Genomic DNA, 12100 nt, shown 5'->3' with positions numbered 1-12100 from the left:
GTTTTTGTATACAGCATCTGACAAATTTAAGAAGTTCAGTTACCACAAGTAAAACTAAGTAACACTGGAAAATAAATAGCTATTATATCTGTAGTGAATATTATTCTTGGTACTAAAAAATTAAATGTTATTTAAGTGCCCTTAAGTTGCTCTCTGTTCAAACAAAAAATTCGTCACTTGACTTCAAACACGACTATAATATTTCCATCCATTCATATGCCAGATATGTTAATTGACCTGACTGTACCAAATTCCACAAAATCCCCCCCACCTAGTTGTGACGACAGTTGGGGGTTGGGTTCCTCCTTCTCTCTTTGCGATAGAGCCAAAACGGTTGACGTCTTAAATATCTGTGCCACACAAACATACTGCTAAAGAAATATTGTTGTCAACATGAATTGAAAACACCTACGTCACCAGCCTAGGTTACTGAATTGTTTGCTGTTTGCTCAAACACAAATGAAGCAGAGGATGTAACTACACATTTCCGTGTTGACAGATCGTCCGAACCTGAGGAAAGAAAATTACTCGTGGGTCTATTAAAGTTTATGTATACTTAACATGGAATTCTTCCAAAAATGTATGCAGCCCAATTAACGTTTTTTATCGGGTGATATAATACCATCACTACACATTCAAGGTGCTATAGGCAGTGCCAGAATGTAATTCCTGAACGCCCTAAACAAACTACTTGGTTATTAAAGAAGTATACATTCTTATCGCTGCCGTTACCTATCAATGGACGTCCTATCGCCCGGCTTTTTGGTGGCACTCCACAACACTTTAATGTTATCTATTTTTGATGTGTTCTGATGGGCTAATCGTGAATTTCAATCAGTTCCTAAGGAAAAACTCCAAAGAAACTACAAAACGCAGAAATTGGGGGCAGACAACATACTTGTGAGTAGAAAAAAATGTAACCTTATTTTCCAACATAAATAAGATGTACAAGGGTACATGAAGCATATTATCCTTTTCCACAAAGAAAAGGCAAGGTTTGGGCAATGTCAAGTCCGTGATCATGCCATTTTAAAAGCTCCGAAGTAAATAACTGAAACTTGATATCAGAGTAATGACACTAAGCCACAACACTGTTACGTCTTTTCATGCAGTTCCATGCATGGTGGACGTTCGGACTTCTGATGATGGACTAACGTTAGTGTCTTTTGATGCAGGGTTCAATGAAATTAAAGTTAATTCATTTCAGCCCATTTTTCTAATTTCTCCTGCGATCAACACATCTCCAGGATAGGCTGAATGTTTATTTATGATGCTGGGTGGCTCCGGAGAATATTTCACGTGGCCCTCAGAAAGTATTTGAAATGTCCTGCGTCAGATATTCCACATGCAGATTAAAATACCTACGCGATATTTGTTCTCAGAATTGAAGCAAACAGAGATTAACCACTCCCATTGCTTAGCCGACAGCGGCAACAATGTTCTTCAGCCCGACCACATGATGTCATCAAGTGTCTATGTCACTATGTCTTCAAAATTACGTGCGATGGTTACTTAATGACCAGAAAATCAATTAAGTAAACCAAGTGGAAATATGTCATACTGTTACATGTACTCAAACTTGAAACGAAAATCGTAGCAAAGTAATTCAGTATTATCAGCCGTGTTTACTTTTCAGAACAGCAAAACACCCCCGCAATGATCTTACGGGCTGTAGGTTCGAATCACCATCGGTATAACGCATGTACGTAATGCCCCTTTCGCTATACAATTGAATCCGTTTGGTTTCTGACTCGGTTCAATTACAGTATTTGAAGCTCTCATAGCGATGATTGTAAAGATTAATGTCCTCTGGGACGTGACGCTGTGCAGTCTGGTAGAATTTTATCGACGTTTTGGAACGTGTTGCCTCCGTCTTCACGGTAGAGTTGCTTCCATGGCTTTTCATGCTGGGGATCTTTTTTCGAAATTGCATTTAACTATACTGTATCAATTGGGCGCCGAATTAGTTGTTCAAATGATCATATAGAGTTGACTGCAAAGGAATGAAGCAGTCGTGGCCTATTTCATAATATTACTACTGGCACTCACCAGGGAGGGCCCAAGAGGATTATAAAAATTACAGCCCCACACCTGCTCAGTAAATGGGAATCACTTGTTACGCGATGGACCTCGATTTACTCCTACATTTGACGAATTTAGGAGCTTCTACAGGAGTGTAATGCATATTTCAAGAGAACTACCACTCATACAGAGCACAAAGAGGTTGCTGCAGATGAGCGGATCTATAATGTAGTACAATAACACATTCTTTCCAGGGGAGAAAATAGATTCCCATGAACAGAACCACAAGATCTGCATCATTATGGTTGCTCAAATGCAGTGCAGACTGGACAGTGTGTACCACATTTCATAATGCATTTATTATGATCTGATACACATTTCTGCATTCTGCAGGGATGCATAAATGTCACACAGGAAAACTTAGCTAGTTCTGATTATTTGCAAGGAAATTTTATCCAAATGTGATGATAATTTGTGTTAGAAAAGCGAAATGGTCATAACAATGAAGATTGAAAAAATAAATTTTGATTATTATTAAGATACTGTGGTCGAGTATTTGTCAATCATGGAGTTGCTATAAATATTTTCAAATATGGTTCAGAGATTTTCTGATGATATCTGTCACACTTTCAAAACAGAAGATAGAAGGTGTAAGAGTTGGTGATGCAGATCTTAGAGGAAACACAGATTTTGAAAGAGGGGCAGACTAGAAAAAGATACCAGTTTGTAATCGATTTTATCCCTGCAGCTGTTGAAAAATAACCTTAATATCCTCAAATGTTCTAGTCTATAACACCATGTTTGGCACTAACTAAGACAAAGAAGAATATTCCCTGACTGATAAGTTAATAATGAATCATTTATGGCTTAATATATTACTTAATTTTCATAGTCAAAACTGTTCTCACATAGCATCTGGCCTTGGATCTCCTACTGGCCACAGAAAATTAGTTTTAATCATCTATTTCTCATCATAAATGCTGCCATCATAATGGGCAGTGACAATGCCAAATGTCTTTTCTCCTCAGTTCTTCCAGCCAAACGCAGGAATAATACACTAAAACAGGTTATCATAAATAGCTAAATAATTCTTAGATGCAGAGTATTCCCTCAGTAGTGTACAGGTACATAACTATTGGGAAAACTTCATTTTATGGAACCTGAATGTCCATTGCCACCACCACAACAGATCAAATCCTGAGCAAATTCAGTAATCCAGTTTATACTCACAAAATCTGCTTATGTGACCTGGTGTCATGAAATGTATTATGCAATTCCTATTTTGTTTTATAATTTGGAGTATATTAAATAGCAAGTTCAGTTTGAAAGCCTCTCAAAATAGTCAATCTAAGAATGCAGTCTAGTTTGTGGTAAACTTGATGTATCATGAGATAACGATTCCAGGAAACTTAGTGCTTGGTACAAGAAACATCTATTCAGTTGTACCAGTTTTATGTACACTTTTGAAAATAGAACTGTTGCCCATCTTTGGATAAAATATTTTCACATCCAGAGAATGCAGATGTGTTAAAATGCTAAGTCATGAAAAAATATATATATTATATCTATGACCCACTCAGTGTGGATGCTTAAGGTGATCACATACCACACATCTGCTACATCCATGTATTATAAGCACTGAATGTTAAATCAAAAGTGTTTAATTTGATGGCACTTATGAAATTTAACTTAATTATGGCATTTTAATTATAATAAAAAATGTGACTTCTAAAAAGTAATCTACTCTGAGATATTCTTCGATCTCTATTTTTTTAATTTTTCTAACAAATACTATAAGGTGCTGATTGAAACTCCTGCTTTATATTTCAGAGGGAAGTTTTAACTCTTTTTCTGTTCCATTCTAATTCAATATATATTTGTAGCTATCATATCTGTTAATTTAGACGTCTGTGCACTATATTTACTATAAGAAAACATGCAATTTCGTTATATTCTATTGGGTTCGGCCTCATAAAGATTAGAGTTAAATTCTGATCGGGACTAACTATTCTAGCATATTCTTTCTAATTTAATGCACATTTTAATGTTAGAAAGGTAGCTTAAAATACATAAACTCTCTCCTCCTTTTCAATCCCACCCAATTCAGTATTCAGAACAACTGTTGCTGACATAAGAAAAGAATAATACTCTTTGATTTCTAAAAACCTCGTAAGTGTCCAAATCATCTTATTCAATGTCTGAATATGCAGTTCCAACATTTGTTTAGTTTTTGTTTTACTTGATGCTAATGATTGTTATGTATTTTATTTCAGATAAATGTGACTTCATAATAAAACCTATTACAGCATTTGCTTGGCGTGTATATGCTCCTCTGGACAGAACTGAAAAGCTCTTTATGAAGATGACTAATATTTTCACAATGGTGAATCAGGTAGGTACACAATTCTGTCAGTTTATTATGAAAAAGTATCCATCAATGCTAAGACTACAATTGGCACTTATCTAGTTTCACTGTTTTGTGAAGGAAGGAAATTAAATATTTTCCTATTGAAGTAATTCCGAGAATTACTTGCTCATGACATGTGCTAAATATTTGGTGTTGAGTGTAATCTTAAACATTAATAATTTTACAAGCAATAAATGCTTTCTGGTTATTATTCCATTCTATCCAAGATCAGTATTACAATTCACTAGTTCTATGGTGCACAAGATGAGGTACTAACAGCAGTAGATGGAACAACAGAAGTTCATTATTTTATCACAAAGTTTAAAAAAGTATCACCTCCAGTTATTACATATTTCTAGAAACAAAACACTGCTTATTTATATTGTATAATTAATGATATATTTAGGCCGCGCCATAGCTCAAGTGGTTAGTCGCTGGCTCCCACCGTGGCAGCCCGGGTTCAATCCCGGGCCTGGTCAAGTGGGATTTGTGGTAGACAAAGTGGCACTGGGGCAGGTTTTCTCTGAGTACTTTGGTTTCCTCTTACAATCTTCATTCCACCAATTGCTCCACAATCACCCTCACCTATCATCTGGGGCTGGTACAATAGGCCAGAAGTGGCTGCAGTACAAGGGACTTAGTCCCACCCCACTAGCAATAAAAAAAAGTAATGATATATTTGCTTAACACTTAGGGAGATTCATTTGAACTGTCACAGAATTTTACAGTTAGCAGCAGGAGTTGGTTGGAGGGGAAAGGGTCATATATTCTTGAGAGTAGACATACAGCTATAAGAGTGACTTTGATGGTTTTAGTCTTTAAGAAGTTTCCAGTAATTTTCAAGTTTCCTTTATATAACTGGATTTAGAATTTATTTTAAAGGATATATGACTGTGTTACTTTATTTTGCTCATAATGTAAAATTTATATAATTTCATAGCATTCAGTTGTACTTTACATACACTGCAAGTATAATTCCATGTAGCAGACTCATCCTTGAGAAGCTAACAGTAACTCAGCTAGTCAACAAATTTCTGCTTTTTATGGGATCTGAAAATTACAATATACGAGTATACAAGAATCTTCCGTTGAACTGTAACCTGAGCCAGATGAGTCCAATTCACATTCTTATATCACATTTCTTTATGATCCATTGCAGCAGAATCTTTCCGTCTATGCCTAGATCTCCCACATAGCTTCTTCCTTTCAAGTTTTCTAAAATTTGGTACCCACTTCCTGTTTAGCCCATTTTTACTACACGCCTCACCCATTCCATCTTACTTTATTTGATGATTTTAATCATATTTTTGGAAGAGAAAGAAGATACATCTCTTAAGATCAATGCTAAGATTCCATGCATTCCTTAGCCACCTTAGAACTCCCTTATATTTTACATCTGACTTATTTCCCACTGCATAAGACATGTCTCTTATCCTTCAAAATGATCCTTAAATTCACAGTGCATTGTATGCCCTAGTGCAGTTCAGAAAAGACACTTCTTAATATATACTTCCGTAACCATTATGCATCTTATACACTTGTGTCTCATTCACAGGGAAATAGTATATCACACTGGAAAATAATCTTTAATAAAACACTACAAACTGTAAATAGGACTAGGACTGTTGTTATTACAAGCAACAGTCCTTCTCATAAATGTCTTATATCTATCTTTTTTGTTGAATGTTGTTAATGAGGTGGAAATTATTGTTTATTCTTTTGTTTAGTTGGTGTTTTTCATGTTGTGTGACCGAGTGCTGGTACCTGGACAGCGGGTGACTTGCCTCTACTCTCTCATGTTCTATAACGTCATCGCATATTGTGTCTCATACATCAAGGAACTGATTGATAAAGAAGACTGGTCACCTTACGTCACAATGACAGAGCACTCCAACATCAAGCACCTTGCCATGTCAGCAACAAAGATTGTGTTGGAATGGACCAAGGCAGTGACCTTCATCATTACTGTAGTTTTCATGCTGCTAGTGTTTGGGCTGGAGCAAGGACTAGAGCATTATCATCCTACCTCAATCTACACTGCTGTCACATGGTTCTACTACATGGCAACTGAAAAGGTCTTTGTTGATAACTTCCCTTCTCTCCTCCTCTTCCTACAACTCAATGTCCTGGAATCTTTAGAAATTCTGTGGGCTCCAGTCATACTCCGAACATTTACCATTGCCCTAACCCTACTTCTTTCAATTCCCCTTATTGCATATGGACAATACCGCTTTGTTTTCACAGTATTGTATCTAAATGCCTTCCTACGAAGTAAGGAGATGGTACTCAACAGTTTGAGAATTCTCAATAATGAACGTGCTGTGATCAACCAATATCGTTATGCTACATCAGATGAGTTGGCTGCTTTTGATGATGTGTGTGCAGTTTGTTTAAGTCCCATGCGATTGGCTCGTATTACACCTTGCCATCATATATTCCATGGTGATTGCCTTCGTCAGTGTCTCAAAGCCTCTGACAACTGCCCCATTTGCAAACGTGAACTTAAATTTGATTAAGTTCCAATTTGTAAAAGAGCTCTGAGAATGACTGATTTAACAAACGCAAATGTAATGGTCCAAATAATATGTCTGGCATATCACAGGTAATATGCAAGAATGGTTAGCTATAAATGTTAGTATTTACAATAGGTATACATTTCAAAAGTGCTTTCTATGTTTTTGTAGTTAAAAGGAGTACATGAATTGAACAAGCTGCTGACTGTCTGTGATGATTATACTATGAAATTTCAGCAGTATGGAAGTCACAGCTCACTCATCAGTCTCTTTAGGTTCCACAGTGGGAATATTCAGGTTTGTTTAGACACACATCTGATAATAGAAAAACTGATGGAACCAACTACCACATCTGCATTGTCAGGCTCTATATTTCTCCTAGGAATTAAAAGGAAGAAGGACATGATATTACATTTAAGGTTATTTCCCTGTGCAATATACAGAAAACTGATTCATTTTAGTGCATTTGTGCTTACAGATCTATGGAGCAACTAAATTCCACACTCCACAAACATGTAAAGTAGATCTCCCATAGTATGAGAGTTACATTCCTACAAAAGGCTCTCTTAAGTACCTTTGCACAGAAGTCAATATGAAATATGGGTATCACGGTATAGTTTAGAATAAACTGTATTCATGAAAACAGTATGCATTTCTTGGTTCTTAGTAAGCGCAAAGGGTGGCATGTGGAACTGACAAAAACATCAGGGCACTTACAGAAAAATCTTCTGTCTCACATTACATAATTCACAATCAGCAACAGTGATGTCAAATGTTAAGTTCTTGTGAAAAATTATCATGTGCAATATATTTCTGCAACATGCATGACCCACATGTATTTGATTTTGTCCTTCCAAAAAGAAGGTAAAACAGACAAAACTTATTTATTTCTGTTTACAAGTTAACATTTCAAATTCCTTATCAAACTCTTGACTCAATTTCAGCAAAGTAAACCATATGGTGTCAAGATAACTGCTTTTAACTGATCTATCAGCCTCCTCTTATACCCCCATGAAAGAAACAAATGATTAACAAATTTACCTCCAATAACCCCTTTACATACATGTCACTTTCAAGCGACATAAAACATGGCAATGAAACTTATTTTGCCCCACTATACAATAATATAAAATAATGCCAGATTTCTGCTGTAGTCATTGTTTATGATCTGACATGGTCTGAAGGATGATGCATACATATTCCAATCAATATTCTTAATGCATATTAAACAATCAGGCATAATGGCAAAGAATTTACAGGTACAAGAGTCCCACACAGGCACATACACACACATTCTCTCTAGGTGATTCTGATCCCATGTACTTCTTACAGACTTAAAAACTCCTCCACATTACACTGTATGAAAACTATATAGTGATCATTTTTAAGGTCATTGTGTCTCGCATTACCTAAGAGGCCATCATCAACTTCTGGTAACAATGCTGTCCCAATCTTATTATATGCTCTTAAATAAACACAACGAGGCTAGTGAAGTGCACCAATAAATAAATAGATATCTTTCATGTATATGAGTAATGAAAAAATCCAACTCAGTAGTCATTACCTCAAAATGTACGACAATGTTTTGTCATAATACAGTGTGTCCACAAAGTCCCTTTGGGGTTCTGAAAAATTGTGGCGTGCAAACAAATTGAGCTATCCACATGTGGTTCATGGCAGATCATAGTGAAACTCTGGAAATTTTTTACTGACCTCAGTAGACCTTGATGTGGGCTCCTCTGGTAGCACAGAGAACATCCAGACAATATTCGAGCTCTTGCCATGTTCTGTGGACCATGTCTGCTGGAATAGCCGAGATCACATTCCTGATACAGGTCTTCATGTTATAAAGTCCGTTAACTGGTATTCGGAACACACGACATATCCCCACACATATCAGGAATGCAATCTTGGCTATTCCAGCAGATATACTCCACAGAATTTGGCAAGAGCCCAAATAGTCTGGACGTTCTCCATGCTACCAAAGGAGTCCACATCAAGGTCTACTGAGGTCAGTAAAAAACTTCCAGAGTTTCACTATGATCTGCCGCAAACTGCATGTGGCTAGCTCAATTTGTTTGCATGCCACAATTTTTCTAAACCCCGAAGGGACTTTGTGAACACACTTTACATTCATCTCATTAGTTGTTACAATTTTGCCTGAAATTTTTTCTGATCCACTCATTTACTGAAATAACACATTTCTTTGTGAAGTAGTAGTCACTGTTGACTAGTTTTGTAGGCAAATTTTAGTAATAGCTGAATATCAAATACAATAAAATCAGTTAATCAAAGTAGAAATTACTACAAACTAGTGGCTGTAGAGGGAGACATATATATATATATACACACACACACACACATCAATTATGCCAGTAGCCTGAATCTCTGTGGTACAGCTAGATGGGAAGAGCATCTGATTCTTCCACCTGAACAACTCAACAATTTGCCAGAAGGTCTAAGATGACTGTAATATAAAATGGAATTTAATTTAAGCTCTTCTCTCAGGATTACCAGAAAGGGTTACAGGAAGGTTACAATGACTGTCTTGGCATGCAACAAAAACAAGATGGAAAACTAAACTGTTTACACACAGAATTACTGGGATTTTGGACCCTTTCCATTGCCCAGTATTCTAGAAAACAGAAACATGACGTTTCAGAAACTGGATGTTTCCGTCCTCAGGTATGGAAGGGGGAAAACACCTACTCAGTTGGACCACTTAGAGAGAGCTAATCTCAAGCTCTTTCTAAGGGTCCCACCCGAGTAGGCATCTTCCTGCCACCTTCACCTGAGGATGGAAACAGATCTACTTTCCGAAACGTCATGTTTTCTATTTTCTAGAATACTGGATGACAGAAAAGGTCCAAAAAACCAGTAATTCTGTTTATTATACACCATCGCCAGAACTCTTTAGAATCAAACTATTTTGGTCAAAATTTGTAAATTAATGCTTCTGTGAAGCCTAAGGTTTTGGACAAAAGGGTAATACTTAACTGAATTCCCTGAAAAATTTTATGTGATGTGGTTTTGAGTCAAATGAGGACAGAATATGACAGTATGATTGTGTTTTAGAAATGACAAGTGATGAACCTTTGGTTTCTTTAATACTATGAGGTTAAAGTAATGAAATCATGACAAATTCAACATGTTAAGAGTTTTCAGATACAGCTGATAGCATCAACACAATTTTTGAAGTGGGCTATTTGTCATATTACCCCATTAATGACAAGACAAAATTAAAGTGTAAATTTCAATCTATTGTTATGTTGTGGACAGGTTGGATTTAATTGAATTATTATGAAATAAGTTGTGGTTATTGGAAGTAATTGCATTATTACATTAGTGTAAGAAATTAAACCTAAGTATAAGACCTTCACAGTGTAAATTACTGAAAAAATTGCCACTGTGCACAGGTCAATTATATTTTTCCAAGACTATGCAAGGGCTTAGTAACCTGCCCAGACAGTACAAGTTTTGTAATGCTGACAAATGTTACACTGCTATTTCTTTCACTGTGATCAAAAATCCTATACTATACAGCATTCAGAAAAATAATTAATTAAAGAGGCTGTATATAAGTGCAATTGTATGGTCTGTATATAAACTGTAATGATACTATGTAATGTCTCACTGCAAAGTTCTTGTGTGTTTGTCTTTAGTGATGTCAATTGTTGCCTTTAAGTCTTTTATACTGTAAATCCAAGTTATTTTGTTACTAATGTATGTTTAATGCATATATTAAACATAATTTAATTATAAACATACATCCAAATATCTAAACTTCCATTCTCAAAACGCCTTATTTGTTCATCACTCCCCTTACATATAAGAATGGGTACGACACAGATAGGTATAACTGACTGGAAATCTTGGAGAAAAGGGAATATGGATGCTTGAATAGGTCCTGAATTTTCCTCTACCCCCCCCCAAAAAATACCCATATTCCTTTATTCCATTCCACTTTATAAAGTGAATGAACAGTGAAACGAAATGTTATCAGAATAACTATTACACTACAGTATATATCCATGATTTATTCTAACCGTCTTACAGTGCATACATTTATTCACCCCACTCTTCTCTCCTGCACTACATGTTTCAGCACAAAAGTGCCATCTTCAGGTGCTTTTCTATATACATTAAACTGNAGGATGACAAATCCTGAACAGTTTTAATATTTTTAATATTTGAAATTTATCAATATATATGACGAATATATATTTTAGTATAAAGACAACAGGGCATGCAATGAAATAGTTTAACGTACATCGAAAAGCACCTGAAGATGGCACTTCTGTGCTGAAACATGTAGTGCAGGAGGGAAGAGTGGGGTGAATAAATGTATGCACTGTAAGACGGTTAGAATAAATCATGGACATAAATCAGTGCAACAGGATGCTAAAATATAACATTACAGTATATATTTTAATTATTTTGGGATGACATATTTTAACACAAATTTCAGTGTTCTGCTAAAAAATATCCAATGACAATTGTCATGTGATAATAAAGGTTATGAACCTATAAAGCCTTAGATTAATTAGAACTGTGAAAATAATCTTGATGACATTTCTTTTTGGAAAAGTAACATTCAGGTAAAAAAAGGGACAGAAGCATATTAAGTGCTGTATTTGACAAATACATTCCAGAAAACCCAAGTTCCTTGTCTCTCTATGGTGACTAAAAACTCTAGTAAGTATCTTAAGAACTCCCTAAAGGGCAATGACATACCACTTATAAATAATCTGGCAGTTCTATTGTCACATATTTTATTGATGCAAGGCTAATAGAAAGGTTTGAATTGGAAGATTAGATTTATTGATTACTCCTTTATAATCACTCATAATCACAATCAATTACAATTACTCTTCAGCTAAGCCCTTCTTCCTTAACTGCTGAGGATTCGCTCAATTCTGATCTGATCTGATCTCTCTCTACTCTGATCTGAACTATGATTGACTTCTCTTCTAGTCTGTCTTCTACTGTTTTCTCCTGGCTTCTGTCTTGTCTTCTACCGGTCTGATCTGAATTCTGTACCCACAGAAACATGTTGGTTTCCAAGAATCCATCCTTATGAGAACGCGTTCGCCATTCAGCGATGTGTTAGCTTTCAAGAATCCATCTCCATGGAAATGCGTCTGTCAACTCGTTTCCT

General features: G+C 35.9%; 1 protein-coding gene across 4 annotated transcripts in view; it reads left to right on the top strand.

The window, feature by feature from the left end:
* Window positions 1-9519, top strand: part of LOC111863387 (RING finger protein 145) — a 35083-nt gene extending 25564 nt beyond the window's left edge. For all 4 annotated transcript variants that reach the window (XM_023849660.2, XM_033751040.1, XM_023849659.2 and 1 more), the window contains 2 exons: window positions 4296-4414; window positions 6157-9519. In XM_023849660.2, the coding sequence (XP_023705428.1) occupies window positions 4296-4414; window positions 6157-6945 (908 nt within the window). In that variant the 3' untranslated portion in view covers window positions 6946-9519. The remainder of the gene's footprint in view (window positions 1-4295; window positions 4415-6156) is intronic.
* The last annotated feature ends 2581 nt before the right edge of the window (window positions 9520-12100 follow it).

The sequence above is a fragment of the Cryptotermes secundus genome, unplaced genomic scaffold, assembly GCF_002891405.2.
Source record: "Cryptotermes secundus unplaced genomic scaffold, Csec_1.0 scaffold568, whole genome shotgun sequence".
NCBI classification, from domain to species: domain Eukaryota; kingdom Metazoa; phylum Arthropoda; class Insecta; order Blattodea; family Kalotermitidae; genus Cryptotermes; species Cryptotermes secundus.
The sequence above is the reverse complement of the archived record's forward strand: the minus strand, read 5'-3'. Positions and strand labels throughout refer to the sequence as shown.